At 41.6% G+C, this 19,755-nt stretch overlaps 1 protein-coding gene across 1 annotated transcript in view; it reads right to left on the bottom strand.

Moving 5' to 3' along the window:
- Positions 1–16,573, bottom strand: part of zswim6 (zinc finger, SWIM-type containing 6) — a 78,456-nt gene extending 61,883 nt beyond the window's left edge. The window contains exon 1 of the mRNA XM_017693664.2: positions 16,129–16,573. Within this exon, the coding sequence (XP_017549153.1) occupies positions 16,129–16,573 (445 nt within the window). The remainder of the gene's footprint in view (positions 1–16,128) is intronic.
- Between the last annotated feature and the right edge of the window lie 3,182 nt (positions 16,574–19,755).

The raw sequence follows: 19,755 nt of genomic DNA, 5'->3' as shown, positions 1-19,755 counted from the left end.
AGGACAATGGACTCCTCAGTATGGGCAGATATTTACCTAAACACATTAGTTTGCATCAGGCACATTTGATTTGTCTGATATTTCAAAACCGACATTTAGTGATGTATTTAATGTACTCTGGGATAGCAGAATGTATAGACGAAGCTAAGCTACTGTGCTAAAATTTCAATTTTTTGCCTTTTACTGTTTTAACTCTGTACAAATAACTGTCATTTCATTTCAGAGTCCCAATTTAAACATTTTATAAATGCTTGTATCAACATCAGCAGACGAAAAGCATCAGATACAGACACTGGCCCTCAATTTCCGGAGGCAAGACTCCACCGATTTTTCAAATAATTCTACATATTTATGTTACAGAGATTTAATCAGTCATTCACAGTGGTTTGATGTAAAGTGGTGCTTTGTGGAGAAACCTGCCAAGTCAGAATTCACTACTACGGAAGTAACAGAAACTAGGCCAAGCCTTGTCTACAACGCAAATATAGCCATTCTGTTTACTATTTAAAATGACCAGTGAACCTGTACTTTTCTTTATGTAAATGTTGATAATGGTAAAATATTGGTAAATCTGAAAGAATAAGTTTTCTTAGGGGACTATTTTGCCTTACAATGCCCTGCATGTACCTCTGTACCATGAGTAAATACATTAAGCTAAAAACCTATCCAAAAATTATTGTACTACAATGTCTCAGGCATCAAGCAGCACATTTACCAAAAATATCATATTATAACTTTCAGTATTGTAGTTTGTAGAGGCATTAAATGCTTTGGAAGTCTGCTTCCCATTTCATTTTTTAAAAATGAGGGACCTTTTGACATCATTTTGAATTACGATGTTTACATTTTAGTGATTATGAATTTTGAAATGCAAATTACCACAGATAACCTGCTGTATATATAATGCGACAGTCATAGCAGTGGAAAACATAAGAAAGCATACAAATGCTCTAGCTTAAAGCACATGCTGAGGATAAAGGAACAGTGTCAAATTACGCCCCATTCTAGCACCATAAACCATACAGCAGCCAAAAACATGCACTGCTGTCTAACACTAGATTATGATTATTATATTACAATGAAGTCATTTCAAGCAGGAAAGCTTTAGGTTTAGCCAATTACAGAACAAAATTTGCTACAAAATTACTGCTGTCAGACGTATAAAAACAATAGACAGTACAGATTTGTACCGGTTCATAATCACAGATTTTGACAGCAATCACTTCAATTATTGCACCTCTTCACATAGGACTTATCCAACTCAAACAGGGCTGAAGAAGGTCAGTGCAGAGGAGTGAATGTGTTAGCTGCTATTATAAAGCTGCTGAAGAGGCTGGTCAGCAGTCATACCAGGGATTGTAAAGTCATTAGCTTCATCAGCTCCACCTGCAGCCACAAACACTTGCTAGAGGGTGGACCAACAGCCCTGGCCAGGGCAGGGGCCATGAAAGCCTGGCAGTGTTTTCACGGGAGACATGAGCTCAACCCCTGACCTCTGAACTCCCAACAGGTGCACCCAGACTGCATAAACAGGCCAAGAAAAAAAAAAAAAAAAAAAAAAGATCAATCCCCAATGAATAGAAGTAAGTTACACTCCATCACCTGGAGACCTTTGGAGAATTCCCCAAAGAAACCCATGTCAAACCCTTCTCACAGAAGACCCTGAGTACTATAGCAGAGGCTACCATCAACCCAGCTGCAGTTCCTGCCAAAGGAAATAGATCTAAGTGGTTCTACACAGACTGAAGAATTATTGCTCTGTCTACAGCAGTGATTGGCTACATATGCTACATCAGGCTGGGGATAAAGGTAAGAAATAATAAGCAATATACCACCCTTATGTTGTGCATGAGAGGCCCATGGTGCACATATGCTCTCACTTGGGCTAATCAAAGCAGGCCATTTCTCAGCTGCTTGTAGAGGTTAATGACCAAAGGCTGAGCATGACTGCAAGGCCCAGAGCAGTGAAGATGCATTTCTGTCTGAGGGAAGTGGCTGGTGGCTTTGTTCCATTTGGAACGGCCCCTCTTGCATAGCGGGACCGGGCCCAACATGCAGCTGGAGCCATTGGCGGGAATGGCATGAGACACACAGCTCCGCCAAGCCTTCATTGTGCCTGCTGAAACATGGCGCAATGGCATCGGGACGGCGCAGAGAGGCCGCAGCCTGCCAGGCTCCAGGGCTGCTCCTTTTAGAGCTGTGGCGGAGCGCATGAAATGTTGCTCACCTCCTTGGTTTACTATCAAAAATACTGTCTGACGTGAAACTCGAGACAACATGGCAAAGCCGGCCCCTGCAACTATGACACAAAGGGGAGGGGGGAACTGGTGCCAAGTCCCGCCTCACTTGCACCCACACCCATCCAGCCAGAGTCAGCGAGCCAGCCAGCCAGCCATGTGCACGTCAGACCTGATTCCCAGCGCCGAGTCACACGTGGCCGCGTCCCAAACCTCCAGAGGAAGACAAAGAAGAGCTGCTCTCAGACAGTCTAGGCACGGTTATAGGGGCCCTAGCACCACAATCGATATCAGCTGTATAGGAGTACCGAGAAATATTGAGAGACGTGTTACTAAATATGCATTCAAGAGTAAGAAAGAATAAAAAACGGCTTCCTTGCATACAGAGCCTAGGGCATCAATCGGAGTGCAAACACAAACAAATCCATCATTCCCTGCGACGTGCCAGGGAGACAGCTAGAGCCTGGCAAGATCCTCTAGGGCCTCGGCCCCCTCTATGCTGAACACCCCTCCCTTGCTCCTCCATCTCTCTCCTGCCTGTGGGCCTGCATATAGAGCATACACCAGATGGGGCACAAGGGCTGTTGACTGGTCATCCTACTTATACGCACAATGTAATTTCAGGCAACATGGGTCGAGAGGAATTCATGGGGGACAAAGGGATTTGGATGAGGATTTTACAGATCAGATTTTAGCAAGTTCACTTCTCATGACATCCCAAAAGTAGCCAAGACATGTTTGGTGCCAATTTTTGCTACTAGGCTAAAATTGCTAACAACCATTTTGCAATCTGCATCCAGGTTTTCATTAGGGTCACACAGATTTGTCAACATGGTTTAGGGCACAGTTTGACATGCTGACAACTATAAAAAAAAATAAACAATAACTACTGTTCTAAATTAAGAATCCAACTCCCCTTCACTTTGATGTATATTATGCAGATTTTTGGATGCTAGATTATATTTGTTTTTCTTCTAAAAATGTATATTTCTTGTAAAAAAAAAATATATATAGTTTTTTTATAATAAGAAACAACATAAATCGGGAGCTTAGTCTACAGTGTCCTTGTGCCAGCATGACGTGCATGCACATAAATTCAGCACAACACTTGTTGTCTAAAATAGCTTAAAGTTCACAACAGGCCATACTAAGACCTAAAACACACCGAGAGCCTGCACAACCTTGGGCAAATGGGAAAAAAAAATGTGCGATTTTTCTATGGTTTCTTCTGGGGTTAGTTGTGTTGTCAAAAGCACAGATGGTAGCTACTACATTTTTTTTTTTCACATGCTTGGGTATCCCTTTTCCCCATTTGTGATTGGGTTAAATCCTCAACACACTCACAGTGTGTCATAATCCAGTATCATTTTATACTTGGGTCTCATCGTACACAAGGAGGTGCTGATCCTTCAGCAATGTGAATGCCACCTACACCTCCTGGCAGCTATCCATGCATGTGTGCAAGTAGAGCCACGGCTGCCACAGCTGCGGCCTACTGAAGAACTTTTTAAAAGCCTGTCAAAGTCACAGTACACTTACTGCGCTAGGCTGCCATGCCAGTGTGGCTGCACGAGGCTTGACCGCAGACCAATTTACTCCTAACACAAAACATATTACTTCTGTGTCTGAGCGCACAGGAGAGCTGCTTATTGGCCAGCTCCAAAAGAGCTCTTCCTGTGTGCCCTTTAAAGGAAACGTGGAACTGAGTGATATTTTTTTTCCGGCTTCTTCCATTCTTATCCAGCCAAACTTGTTTTGGGGGCCACTCGAAACTGCCTTCTGAGTACACAGCTGACTCAGAAGCTGATTTCTGTAGGAAGCTGTTAGTGGTTACGCTCAGAGCGCACGAGCACAAAAAGAATACTTTGTTACGTGACTAATTCAGAGACAAAAAGCAGACTCCTAACTGATTTCAGGGTGTGGCTCACACCATCACTGTTTACTGTCAAAGCTGTAACGGAACATACCTTCACCTGCCGTTCAGTAATCAGGAAAATATCATGTAAATATGGACCGCTCATCACTAATGTCTTTTATTAGTCCTTTTAAATCACAAGCTACACTGAGGCAAAAATAAATAAATAAATAAAATCTGGCTTTCCTCTTATTTTCTCCCTGCATTTAATTTACAAACTGCACACCCTTCATTTTGGGGCAGGCGATTTGTCATGCTGCATTGCATATCCAATTCCTATTCATTTCTTGCAGTGTAAGTGTCTATGCTGGGAGACTTTTTTCCCCCCTCCACAGCTTACAGATAGAATTATGATCACTATTATAGCTCACTGTTAGCGCCCTTCCCTCGTTCCTTGGCGATGTCGATACCGCTGCTCTCTCCACACTAAATTAATCACCGTGCCCCATTCTCACGGCGCTAAATATGTCATTTATGGCATATTCCTCTTTTGGATAGGGCTCCGTGGAGGAAGGCAGGGCCATCCATTTGTCTTGCTTATGCCTCCATAAATCTTGATTGGTTTTAGGCTTCGCTGGCGAATTGACACAAACTCAGCCTCCTCCCTTCTCCCGTTCCAAGTAAATAAAAATGATAAAGACATGTCAATAGTTTGCATACTCTCCGCAAGCCAATCAAAACCGCTGCAGTACCGAAGGACATCACCCCTCCTCAATCTGCCTGGCCCACATCCCAATTTAAAATCCAACAGAAAATATATAAACACAATGTGTTTAGCATCTGTAACCTACTGTACATGCTCAAGTACCTTGCATTCTAAGAAAAGACAGGAACCCTAAAACGACGACGTGTTTTTTTAAATGTAAATGTAAATAATATGCTAGCACGTATCAATGTGTGATATACTGTACAGGAGATCATATGATAAGTAAAGCAAGCTGACCTCAGAAGAATTAGAGCAGGTAATCGGTGGACTTTTTGGTCATGATCCCACAAGAACATGTCAGCAAGACAACTTGGAGGATTAATAAATAAATTAATAAAATAAATAAATAAATCTGCACAATAAAATGGTTCAGATGTAAGGAAATTCATTCAGAGCAGTCTGATGACAAATAATTGGCTTTTTATACAAAGGTGGCAACAGGGAACCAGGCATCATGACGCCTTTAACAGAAATAGAGACATTTTATTTACTAAACAAAACAACCAGTGAGCATGCATGTGTCTGAATTTTTAGATAAAAAGGCTGATGGAAAAATAGTGGTTAACACGAAGAAAGAAGTTATAGGCAGAATTTAGAGCACTACAATCCCCTGTATGTATCTCTAGGTGGTAAACAAAGCCATTTACTATGATTCACTATTAGTGTATGAAAAGCACACATAAAGGTGTGTGTGCGCACACACATGTGTGCGTGTTTAAGTAAGGGGGTGGGGGGGATTAATGCTATGCACCCTCGCTCCTTATCCATTGCCTTCAATAGCCCAGCTCAGCACTTCCTGCCACTACCAAACATTCATTCAGGGTAGATCGCACACATTCATCTGTGCGTTTAGAACCGCGGCCTCTGTGCCTTATTATCCTCTTTGAACCTGTTTCTCTTCAGGCTCTTCTGGTTCTCGCGCTGCCCTACGATTCATTTTTCATCCGGGCGGTTTCGAAGGGCGAGACTGAGGCTGGAGGCAGACAGAACAATGAAGTGACAGGGAATGAGGGAAGGTGCGACGAGAACGCGGGCCTGTGTGAGCATGTGGCGGCCCTGGGGGCGGGGGTGCCTTTGTTTACTTTAACCCTTAGAAGTGGCATTCGTTGCTTGTGTTACCAAAAGCATGTTCACTTTTTTTTTAATATATTAATTTTCTTATTGAAACAACCTTTCAATCAATAAAACATTTTTATACGTAGAAACGGAATCATTTAATTACAATTTAAATATGTTGTGCTTTGTCTTTCTTTGCATAAAGAAATAAAACATGATACAGAACACAAACAGAATGTAACCAATTCACTGTATAACTAAAAAGAATGAACTTGTACATTTATTAACAAGTTAATTAAATACATATTACAATTAAAAGGAAATTTCACTAATTTTCACTATTTCTGCATAACTCTTAGGACACAGTCATTCAGAGTGGTTTGGTGCGAAATGCTCCATTCTAGAAACATATGCAGTCATTAAATTAAATGGTTATGAAAACTGCCTCACGTCTGAAGCACTGTTTTATAATAGTTTAGTAGCAGTATAATAGTTTAGTTTTGCCCTAAAATGTATTTTAATAAGTTTCTTTTAATCCACTCATGGTGGAGAGATATATACCCAAGGCCAAATATCACCAAGAAAAACCACTAGTAAATAATATTTAAGTAACTTAAAACCATGATTAACTTATACTACAGAACTATTTATATGCAAATCAATCATATAGCAAATTACAATAGCTCTCAACCTCTAAGGTCAAAAGCAGTCTGTTCCAGAGAGTCAGTCTTACAAAGGTTGAAGCAATATTTGAGTCATAGGTCCAGGTCCTTCATAGTTCATTAGTGCTGAGATAGAGGAAGTAAATGGAACACACGATTGGGTGGGCGGCTGCGGATCTTGTGAAACACTATCTGGCACGTGAGTCCCAGAAGGGGGAGCTAGAGCAGGAAGTGGCGGATAAGCGGTGACCCGGGTTTGCTTTTGAAAAACCATCGTCAGGAGTCAGAGAGGAGCACAGCTGCTGCCGCTGCTGCGTGGCCTAGTGAACTGCGTTCGAAAACGACAGAAGAAAAAAAAATAAACAAGAGAAAAAGGAAATAACCCCCCCTCGAATCTGCCTTCAGCAACTAGCAAGCAGCATGCAATGCGCACACACTCATAAAACCTCCTTTTTCCTCATTCAGAGCTGGCTGTTCTGACACTGGTGGACCACATGGGGATGTTTTGGGGCCTCTCCATGTAATGACTATTTGCCCCCATAAAGGCCTTCGATACAAGTCAGAACCTGCTGTGCGCCGCACACCCAGCAATGCTGGGGCCTCTGAGAATGGGATTTGAAGAACTTCAGCCATGTGCAAATCGCCTGCTACGGCAAATGCAACCACTCAAGATAACGCAACCACTCGAGATGCTTTCCCTTCTCTGCAAGTTTCACAACCTCTTCAAAGAAACAGAGACATCAGAGAAGTGCAGTGCACCAATGAAATTGAGGATTAATCCAAAGATCCTCGTGAGCAATACTTAGCCATTAATGTGAACTTAAAGGTGTCATTCATCACCACACAGTTTCTAGGTCTCTGCTGTGGTCCACATAATGAAGACGGATCGAGGTCTTAGCGTAGTAGGGACAGAATAAATAACTTGGCCACCGTTGCTCCTGAAAGCAGTGGTTTGGCCAAAAATAAATTTACGCTATTTTAAGTTGACAAGTAAGGAGATTTAGACAATTTTTTAAAGATAACCTTTAATATGTTGTTGTTAATAAAATGCAGACAAAGATTTCATGAATATTCATTAGGGTTGCGACCAGTCCATGATTGTCCTAGATTGTCCTGGGTTTTGGTTGTCTGTCAAGGAAAAAATGTATTCCATTTCTGAACACAGAATTTCCCAGAATCCAAGCATTTTCATGTGTTAGCATTTCTAATTTAAGTCTATACTGCTGCTTTTCCTCAAACCAGTCATAGGCAAAGATTGGGTTTGAGCAGACAATATTACTCTAAACATAGGGACAGTTGTTTCAGAAAGGCTTTACCCATTCAATGAATGTTTTTTAAAAATATTTTTACCCAAATATGCAAACAAAAATAACACTGCTCGAGCGTAAGAGAATTTACAGGGCTGAGGTAGCAACTCTAAATTTCATACTTAAAACAAGTCTTCTTGAGAATACTACACAACTTGATGCAGTTAAAGGCATTATTTAGACTTGTAGTTTGCAGGATCCCAATTGGTGGCTATAAGCTTTCATTACTTATTTGGAAATTGTGTCAATCCCAATTTTTTTCCCAAAGCATTGCTTTACATCTTGTTGTTCTCAACATACGGACCATGAAGGGGTATGACGAAGTTTCTGTGTTCTGCCACACTGATTTAGGGCCTGTTCCCCTGTCGGACGGAATGGCGTTGTGCGTCATCACGCGTCAGGGTGTCCACCCAAAACATGGCGGCACTGCCAGCATCTTGCTGTAGTCTGGATTAGGGACAAGGCTGGCAATATGGCCTTTAAGGTAATTCCCTGCCTTTGGGACTGCAGCTTCGGGCCCAGGATAACAGGGCTGACTTGTTCCAGCCTTTTTATAGGGCCCTGTACCGTATGGACCCGCCGAGAGGCCTGATGTTCGCCTCTTAGCCAGGCCAGGATTACAGGGAGGCGGTTAAAGTGTGTAATGGAAAAATAAGACCAGTGTGTCCTCACTGAGGAAAGGTAAGCCTGCTTCCTCCCCTACCCCCTCACCCTTCCCCACCAGCTTCCCCTCCACTCCCCCCTTACCCTCGATGAAGGTTAATGGCACAGGGAGACAAGGCTGAATACCGATCAGGGGAAGATGGATGAAGAGCTGGAGGAAAACAATCCCGCAGGTCCAGAGTCTAGAGATTAACTAAATATTAACTAACAAAAAAACCCATACAGCTGCTGCCCCTTAAAGCAATTACAGGCACTCCCATTCCTCCCTTCATCAAATATCACCCCATGAAACAAAAAAGAAAACCCACTAATAATATCTTGGTTTCCCCTCCTCCTGTTCAATAGCGAATGAATGTAAGGGAAGAAGAACCCCATTTACTTTAAAGAGGGAGTACACAGTATTTTAAAACTAGAACAGCCAGAGCCAGAAAATACGAATTTGTCTCCTGAGTGGAAGCAGACCGAAGTTGCATGCCTTGGAGAGACACACAATGACCTGGAAAATACCTATGCAGGACTCCATCAGTCTGAGAGAAAAATCATCTTAACTCGTTTCCTACAAACCAAAAATCACTTGCTTACTAAACCATTAAATGCAAAAATGAAGTTTAACATTTTCCTCTCAAGCCTCAGTCAGAAAGCTTACCAATTTTTTTTATATTCACTCATATTTAAATCAAACTACTTCCAAAATGAACAACTATTTCCCTGCTCTCAAGAATCAAGCGGCCTGGTCTTAGGCTGAAGCACAACATGGATTATTCCCTTCTTAGGTTTGCCACAGCTTCACGGCTCACAACAGCTCCAATAAAAATTGATTACATGAGACAGCAATATATTGAATTTCCATTTGCATTTCAAATACTGCTGATAAACAACACAAGGATCAGAGAAATGGCAAGGGGAAAAAAAAGCATCAAACATTTCTTCCAGTAAGCAACATACTCAGCTTGCTGCCATGCATCTCCACAATTCTCAAACTCATTGATCTAGAGAGAAATCTAATGCAAACCTATGATGTGGTCATATTTTTTGTACAGCCAAGCATGAACCCAATCGGAACCAGCGTCCTGGCTGCTTACCAACTCCATCCAAAGGTCCAGAAAACAGAAGTCTCAAAAAGGCAACAGCCTTGCTTGGTGCCTTTCAGCAAAGAAAAACATCTTTGTTTTACAACCAGAGACTCACCCAGCGCCAACAATGTGAAAGATGTAGGTGTTCCATGTCTAGACTTACATTCAGATGTATTCTTTAACATGCAAGATAAAAGACTTGCGCAACCTCTCCATACGTAAAATTATTCATCACTTTACGCAAGGTTCCGAAGGCATACCATTATATTTGACACCATCAAATGGACAGACAGAAAGCATTACAGGTGGATTCCATATGCATCTTCAACTTAAGAACAAAGGAGTTCACTGAATTGCCTGAGCTAAGCCTGTTTATGGCTAATGGCATGTAGAAACCAAAGAGCCAAAATCTAACCCTCACATGTTGCATGACCTCTCAAAAAAATCTATCAAACTCTAAATTGTTTGTTTTGAGAAGTACTTGAGAGTCATCAACCATCAGAGCTTGACAGAGCTGGATCTAAATCTATGTGAGACCTGTTTTAGGCTGAGCTGGCCCAAAGCTATCCCACCAAAGGCAGGCATGCCACTCTCCCAGCTCGTCAGGGTACTGGATGCCTCTCAAGTATTTGGACGTCAGGAGGCTGATTGTGTTCCAGTCAATCAGTGCGCTCATCTAATCTTCCATTTCAGCTATACAAATGCAGTGCTGCCTGAAACATAACACTCGCCTCAACTCATGCGTGGATCAGCACCTGGGTCATGTCCAAGACAAATAAATGAATAAATGAAATAAGGAAATAAACAGAAGTGGATGTCTATTAAAGAACAACACTAGATCTGATTGCCATTACAGAATCGTGCAGAAAGGAGCCACTCAAAAACAGAATACGCACCGGCCCCTCGACTTACTTGACATGACGTCAAAGTTCTCGAACTGAAGCATTGGTGGAAATTACCATACTGCTGAATATTACTGTTCTGGAGAGAAAGAGCAAGCAGAAACTGCTCCTCTATGCCACGAGGCATATCCACGGCTTAATGAACCATTGGCTTACAGTCATACCAGAGAGTGCCATTAACTGAATCCAGTGGGTTACACTGGCAAAGTTACGACAGCAGCATTTCAAGGAAAAGCTGGTGAACGGCAAAGGATGAAAAAAATGTGGTTCTTTTGATCACAGAGCCCTCCTCTGCATTTCAGAGCTTTTAATCTAATGCTACATCCATCATTCATTAATCAGCCAAGAGAGATTTCGGCATTTCTTAAACAACTTGCAAACTCTTGCTAATATTTACTGAATCAACGTAATGATGCCTGGTTTCTGGGTTGTTCCTCTAGAGAGTAAAGTGAGATAGATCACAAGGCGCATTAATCAGTAGTTTCAGATATTTTTTCTTTTAAAGATGGAAAAACTCTTAAGGGAAACAGTGTAAAGTGATGATATTAAAAAGAAATGGTTCTTTTAGTAATGCATATGTCACTAACAATGGATGAAAGCAAATGGGCACTAATTAGCATTCTGATTATGATATGGTGGCTACTAAACATTGTACATGAGCATGTACAGTTAAGGTGTACTGAGGGCCCATATAATGAAAAAAGCTATTTTTCCTTTTTTAAAATTTTTTTTTATTTTTAAAATGTGTATTTTTAAAATAAATTTAAGATGTGGAACACCTATTTTCAGAAAATCCCATTTTTGTGATATCTTGATAAACAATACACTCACATATCTATGCCGGTGTTTTGAACAATTCATGAAACAGAGCAGCCAATATATATACACACACGAACAAACGAGCACGAACATTTGCTCTTATTGGCTGCTCTGTTTCGTAAATTGTTCAAAAAGCAGTCGGCACTGAGACTGAGTATGCACATATATGTGAATGTACTGTTATATATATGTAATAATACATATGTTATATATGACTATATATATATATATATATATATATATATATATATATATATATATATATATGTTGCATGACCTCTCAAAATATATATTGTTATACATGTTATATATATATACAGATATATACACAAAATATATATTGTTATATGTGTTTATATATATATATATATATATATATATATATATATATATATATACACACACACACACACATACACACACACACACACACACACACACACACACACACACACACACATTTAACTGTAATAACTGAAGAAAGGTTGGAAAATGTCATGTAAAAGTTAATATTTTGGTACATACAACCAAATAACCACTGTAAATAAAATACAAGAAGTATGCAGGATGGGAGCCCTTTAAAAACTTGATCTAAATGATTATCTCAAGCATATTTGCATCACCATCCAGTGGCATTTTACAGAAACAAGTCCTTAGTAGTAATAGCGAGGTAACACAAGCATGAGCACTGCCTAAGCATAGACACACGGCTGGTCTATTTCCCCCAAATCTTTACCATCCATTTAAACTAAAACCCAGAGAATGAAGAAGAGGAGACACTGGTTGTGCCTGGAAACACAGACGTCCCTCAGTCCAGTTAGTACTTATGCCTCTACCGCAGGGAAAAAACAGAGATCACAGAGCAATTTAGAACCTACATTCCAAGGCATGGTGTAACTCTGACGTCTTACTGTCAAGCCGACCGCTACTCCAAAATTTAGACTTTTTCCCTCTTAACTATTAGACATAATGCAAAATGTGATGCCAGAGATCATTAAATGGTCACCTAAATACTATGAGTTTTTATTTTTTGTCTAAAACATCAAACTTCATATGACCTTACTAGATTTCAAAAGCCAAAAACCGACTCAGAAATAAAACAAAAAGCCATATACTGTTTATTCATGTACCTCCAAAGTGACTTCCATGTGAAAAGCCTTCATAGCAGCTGGGCCTCAGCAGTGCTTCTTTCTAAACAGCAGCATCTTCATGCAAGATTTAAGTTCCACATCTTAAATTCTGCACTTCCACGTACAAAATGTTAGAAATGTCAATTGCCAGCCAGCACCCCCACCCGCTCAAACACACACACACACTTTGTACGTGGAAAGCTTCATCGCTCTGTGAAATGTGTACATGCCCATGTGCTCACGCATACAATCACCCAACCTCATCCTTGAATAGGTCAAACATGTCTGGCGGACTCGCTCACCTTATACTAAATTAATTAAGAAGTCAATCATCTTGCATCTTATGAAAGGATTTAGGGGTTCTTGTGAATTTTTAATCAGAACTATAAAAAAATGTATTTTGACATTTATCTTTCAAATTAACATTAATTTCTGACATATAGCATTAATGCTTTATTTATTTCAAATATTTAAACTTCCTACAACTTTCACCTGATAAGCTGATATCAAAATTATAGACAAAGTAAATTATTCATTTAAAAATAAGATTGGTGAACTAACAAAATTCCCTTAATATCATAATCATGTCATTAATACGGACGCTAGTTAACTACACTGCATTTTCTTTCCATTTGCAAATCTATTACTCATTTAAGACAACAAAGGTGCATTGTAAAAAAAATTTGATATTGTTCATAAGATAGGCTCATATGGTTCATGTATGTTAGATGCTGCCAAAACAATTAAAAATAAAAGGAAATTTAAGAGTCATGAGCTTAAAAATGGCACCACAACTGCGCAATCACCATTATTGTAAATAGATCATTAATCACAGTCGATATCTCTGCTTCATGATGCAATGGGGTTTTATTATCAATTCATTTTGAAGTCATTATTTTCACAATTAGTTCTAAGAATACAGTATAAATTATATAAGAAAATCTTCACCAGACTGAAAATATTCCCAGCAAAAAGGCAAGCTGCTTAATCGGATAAGCATTGCATGTCTTTTGCCTTAATAAATGAGTAACAGATGGAAAGATTCGATACAGTGGGACGGTGCTGGAAAAGCCAGCTGAACTTGACCTCGGTGACCTTTGGGCTAGAGTGTGACCGTCTGTCTGCGTGATCAATATGCTGACGCAAACAATAACAGGCATAAATGTGCACCAACGTCAAAGGCACCCTCACTGCTGCTTTGAATATAGCAACTGCAATCAGGGGGAAACTGTGGCCTGGAGCCTGCATCACATTATTCTTTTGTTTGTGTCACTGACTGATTCTACATGGTCTGTGGCCTCTGGATCCTTTGCTGTTTTTACACAGCAACCCTTTCTGAGCACTAGGCTACAGGGAGTGCTACAGTACCGATCCCTAAAAGAGCCATATTCAACACATTCTTGCGCACAAAGATCTTCCACACTTTTCATCAAAATGAACCATTCTGCGTCCTTGCAACAGGCCTGTCTGCCACACCTGCAAGATTGAAAATGTCCTGTGAGCACCAGAGGTGGAGGAGGACAGGAGTTCTTCTGCACCCTTGGGATGTAAATATAAACCATCATGGCCACCTGCCAGAGCAATAACGAAGCCATGCTATTTACAGAGGAATATACATATGGCTTTTCCAGCCCCAGCCTACGCCGCTTTCTCCCTCCTGATGCTTTCAAAGGACAAAAACCAATAGATTCCTGTCCTGCATTCGGCCTCCTGCACCACGCTCTGGGTCTGCTAGGAGCAGCCCCCTGGCCCAGCTCGCATCGGAAGAAAGATTGCATCTTTTATTTATCACTCCTTGGCTTTATTTTTTGCAGCACATTCCAGACCAAGATGCAATCAGCCAAGAAACTCTCCCTGTGTGCACTCTTGTCATTTCCCATCGCTAGAATGCAGAATGAGGAGCGTGCGTGCATGTACACACACACACACACACACACACGCTCTCACATACAAAAGGGATAAGTTCTCCTCACACGCATCAAAAGAAGAGCCAATCTACATGTAGTCTGATGGAAAACAGGACAGCGCTTGATCTTCAAGACAGCAATCCTGTTGAAGAGCATCCGGGAAGCTTCCACAGGGGAGGAGGCTGCTGCTAAAAGACACATGGGCTCAAACTCACGCGTTATTGTGAGCAGACACCCATTTTGGCTCAGGACTAAGGGCACAAAGCCCAGATGAGGCGCCGCCGATCCAGCAGCCTATGGAGGAGGAGGGTGGGGGTGGTGGGGTGGAATGGTCATGCAGAAAATTGCGTTTGCAGACCGCATTACAATTCAAATTAACCATAGAGGGTAACAAGATTAAAATCTTGAAATGCTTCCAAAAAGGTGGATCTTTGACAAGAAAGCATGAGAAGCTGGTACCACCAATTATAAACAAAGATGAAGTTTGAATGCACCAGGTAGACCAAAATATAGATGCAGAAGGCTTTTCTGCCCTGCTATGCTCCAAACAAGTCCACCATCCCTTCACCGCTGAACATTCACAGCACCAAGCAGCAGCCAGAATCAATCAGCTGGAAACTGGTGCAAGCCAAGGTCCATTTAAAACAAACACGAGGAAGAAAAAAATGAGAAAAACGAGAAGAAAAATGAGGCACTGCAGCTTTAAATCGCCATTCCTCCCACCCCTTTCCAAATCTCTTCTATTTAACTAGCAGTGAAAAGAAATAAAAAGGCGCTTTTGTTTGCCTTCCTCTTTTCGGTGGGTGACAGAAAGCTGAAAAGACACAAATGAACATGAAAATGGGAACAAAGTGCCAATTTCAATGGGGGGGATGCCTGACGGCTATTTGATATGCGCCCTGGCCAAACATAAACCAAAAGGGAGCTTCTCGAACAAAAAAGGCAAAAAACGGCGAAGCCAGTTCTGGTTTCGTACGAAAACCGTTTCTCCCATCGAATATTAGACACCGTACAGCTCGACGACATTAGAGGGAAAACGGGCATGGAAACACGGGCTTGACATTTCGCTGACATTAGCCCGTCCTCGGAGCAGTTCGAGCTCCCTTAGCTAGGTTAGCTCGACTTGGTTCGCCAGCAGCCTTCCCCCATCGCCCTTCACTTGGAAAAAATAAACACAGCAGACGAGCCTCGTCGTTCAAACTATCAGAGGGGAAAATAAAACCACCGAGTTTCTCTGCTGACGTTCAGCAAACGACACCGTTTCGACAAAGCACTAAAAATGTCGACAGAAATGTTTTCTTTTCGACGCCGAATAGCGAGGCTGAGGTAAAACGGGTAGCTATCTCCACTTCCGTGGTGTTTTTTTTTGGTGAGTAGGAGCAAAAATATGCAGTCGACAAAGCTAAAAAGAGCTTAACGTAGCGACCGTTTTCTCGAAAAAGATTACAGAATGTGTTTATGTCTGCTCCCACAAGCTGGACAGGACGGTGACTGTCCGACTGGACTAAACGCGAACAAAACGGCGAATCGCAGCGCGGTGCGTTAAAGCCTGGGGGAGATTTAAAGCCCGTCGAGTCCCTTTAGCCGTTGTCATTCCTTTCTTTGTTCGTTGTAAACTCGCTCGGTTTACTTCGTTTCTCTCCCCGTGTCTGCTCTTAAACTTCGACTGGGAGTTGAATATAGCTCGCTGGAGAGGAGTCGGGCGATGAATAAACGTTATTACTGTGTTTTTGTCGCTCCGTTCCACTCACCGACTTGCAGCACGTTGTCCACGCAGCCACTCTCCAGCAGCGCTATGCCCCGTCGGAAGGGCAGCCGGGTCTCGTCGCTGCCCTCGGCGGCGGTGGCCGCACTCTCCTCCGCGCCCGTGTTGAACGATGAATACATGCAGATCTCGCGCTCGCTCCGTGGAAAAGACCAGTACACGATCCGCCGCTGCACGGGCTCCGGGATGCGCTCGAAGCGCTCCTCCACCCGCTGGAACGGCCACTTCTCGGCCACTCGTCTCGCCGCAATGTCCAACAGTGACTCCGGACTGTGCGTCCTGCTCGGTCCTCCTTGACCGGAGCCCGAGGCTCCACTGGCGCCCCCGCCGCATACCGTCCCGCCGGGCCGCTGCCCCTGCCTGCACGCCGTTCCGTACCCGGGTCGGCAGCAGAGCCGTTTAGCTGGGGGCTGCTGAACGCGCTCCGCCATGATCGCACCGCTTTAACGGCGAGAGCGGAAGTCGCCGTGCCATATAAACGCTAGCGATGTCCGACTCGCGAACGAATCATTCTTTGGAGCCGGTTCTTTTTTGAACCGATTCACAAGTCAAACCTGAATTGAACTCGATGTTTATGTCCGCCTTAGGATCTAAACATCGAGGAGGTTCAAGAACTCTAATAACATTAGAACATCGTTTTTCACAAACACTAAGGAAAACATCCCATTAAATTACGTTTGAATTACACTCTCTATGACCTTCTTTTTGCATTTAACAGTATAAACTGTATATGTGTTTTTGTATATTGCTTGGACGTTACGTGTGGTTTTGTACATTTTGTACATGTATGCCATGTGTCGTTTTGTACATTTTGTTTGTGTGTGTGTGTGTGTGTGTGTGTGTGTGTGTGTAGTTTCGCACGTTACTTCGATCAACGAAAAAAATGAATTGCATGTTCGATTCATTTAAACGGACAGTTCAAAGGAATCGGTTCAGTAACTTGAATCGAACTTCCCATCGCTGGAGGGAATGAGGGAAGGGAAAATGTAGTACGCTCGCGCTGATTGTTCGCCCTGTATGGGCAACTCGGCCTTATTTGGTCAAATAGGCGAGGCCTTTGAGCGGCGTCGAGCGTTTGGTGTGGACGAATAAGGAGAAAGGGCGGGACTCTGAGCTCTGCAGCCACGCTAAAAAGAGAAGAGGGCGGAATTCTTAGACGCTTCCAAAACATGCTAGTTTCAACACAAAGTCAGACCGCTTACGTTTCCTTTGCAGACGACATTTGAATGAAAGGGCGGTCGCAGACCTCAAAGGACGGTGTCTCAACCGAACTGAACACAGTAACGTCAGAAACATGCGCTGCGTCCCAAATCTATTCTCTGTAGGTTAGTACACTAAACAGCATCTGAGAGCAGAAATGTGCTGTAAAATATCTGGTTAGAATCCAACCTGTGGAAACTGTTTCACCCCATAATAATCCCCGTGTTCTGAAGGGTACGGCTTCACGGGTGGTCAGTAAAAGTATAAAAATACTTGCTTGTGAAAAAAAAGTACTTTAAATTATTATTGCTTTTGTATAATGTTATTTTGATGGACAAGCTCTAGTAAGGACACTTGTAGCCTGAAGACATGAAAAAATTGTTCCCTAACAGAACTTGTTCTTCAGAATAATACTACTTCAAATAATGTTACAGCCTCTAATGCTTTACTTCATACTTTTACACAATTGGTGGCCAACATAAAATATGACAAAATACACAATTTTTCAGAAAAAAATATTATTAATAACAATCGACATAAACAAGTTTCCCGCCAAGAAGTGTAGTTTATTAGAGTAGGGTATCATTGCCAAGCACCCACGGACGTTATATTGCGGTCATTTTATGAATTTTTTAAGTTTTTGTTGTATAACAATGAACATATCACAGCACAGTTCAACACAAAAAGCTTCGCTTTATAAAGTGTTTTTGGTTACCAAATTACCACAGAGTCTTATTTAGCGCCAAAGCAGCAGCGCGCCACTTCTCAAATGTCTCCCTGGCTCCAATATATAGTCCCCTACGTAAGAATTTAAACAGGTGCAAAAATAGAGCTAAGAAATAGTCATTTGGGACTTTGCCACATCCATACTCGATAAATGATGCACTGTTTGGCTGTAGAGGTTAGAATGTCTGAAGTTTCACAGCTAGCACACTATTTAACGTCAGGGAGTACGGAGCCGTTTGGGATTCAGCCTGACGCTGACGCTGCTTTGACGGAAACATGGTCATTTGAAGCGTGTAAGCCATTCAAGTGATATTTTTAGAGGTTAATGCAGTTTTACAGTTAATTATATCGTAAGCACTGTAATTCAAGTCTGTGATATTAATGATGGGGCTATCCTTTAGCCTGTTAGCTAGATGACCAGACGTTCTAGCTAATAACATACGTCACCAGCCCCTCAGTTTAAATAAAAACGGGTTCTTACTTCATCACTAAGCTCGGTGGTCCATGCGAGCAACACAGTCCAGTATTATTCACTAACAGCACAAGGGCTTTTTGGTGCCGTGGCGCAGTAATACACAGCTCAGTTGTTGTGAAGCGGTCGTAAGTGCGCATATATCGTGAATTTTGCAACGGCTTCGAACGCGGCTCAGCCAATCAGATTTTAGGACCACTGTCCGTTTGATAAAAGACATTTTAACGCTCATCCTTTGTACCTGTTACTGAGAGGAATGCAGGGCTTTACTAACGCAGATGAAAAAAGCTTTAAATACCCCTCTGCTGACCCCTCCGTTGCCTTTCCTTCTGGACAAAATGGACACACACCTTTATCTGTGAATTGTAAGTTCTGTGTGGCTGTGGGAGACACTATTATAAAGATACGCAACTAGGCTGTAATGGATTTGCTTATCTTCTAGGCTACATAGCTTACATTACTACAAATACTCTGTATCTTTTATTTGTTCTGTGTTCTATCTGTTCTGTTTCAGAGAATGGTGTCAGTCTGAAAAGGCCTGAGTGCATGACAAGCCGTAAGTCATCATTTCTCATGATTTCTTTCTGCTGTATGTGAAAGACGTCAACACAATACTTACAAAATGGATAGTTAGGTCCAAAATCTGATTGTCCGAGCTGTTGTAAAATACCCAGTATACAGACACCTGTGAAGCCTCACAACAAAGTCACTACAAACCATTATGCTGATTTGGACAGTTAATGGACCACCAATAGATGAAGTAAGTCTAGTTTAAACTGAGGTTCTGACAACTACTGGGCTAAAACATAGCAGACTAAACAGGCTCAATGACAGCTAACAGGCTAAACCACCCCTCCATTTATATTCAGTGCTAGAGTTTGAACTTAAGTATTTACTGAATGATTCTTTGTAAAACTGCAATATAAAAAGTAAATAGTATATCTGAATGTCATACATGCCTCAAATGTCTGTGTTTTTGATAGATCTATTTTAAGTAGTATTAAAATGAGTGTGACATTTATAAAGAAACTGTAATATATAAAGATGTAATATATAAAGTTCTTCTACACCAACTACATTTCTTGAGGGAAGAACTGTTCATTGTGATTACCGGTAATTATAACTTAAATTATTTATTGAAACCTTTTGTATTTTATCATAAATTATGTTGTCAATTTTACCACAAGTAAGGGGGCTTAGGCACTCCACTTAGCA

Source organism: Pygocentrus nattereri, chromosome 18 (genome assembly GCF_015220715.1).
Source record: "Pygocentrus nattereri isolate fPygNat1 chromosome 18, fPygNat1.pri, whole genome shotgun sequence".
NCBI lineage: Eukaryota > Metazoa > Chordata > Actinopteri > Characiformes > Serrasalmidae > Pygocentrus > Pygocentrus nattereri.
The sequence above is the reverse complement of the archived record's forward strand: the minus strand, read 5'-3'. Positions and strand labels throughout refer to the sequence as shown.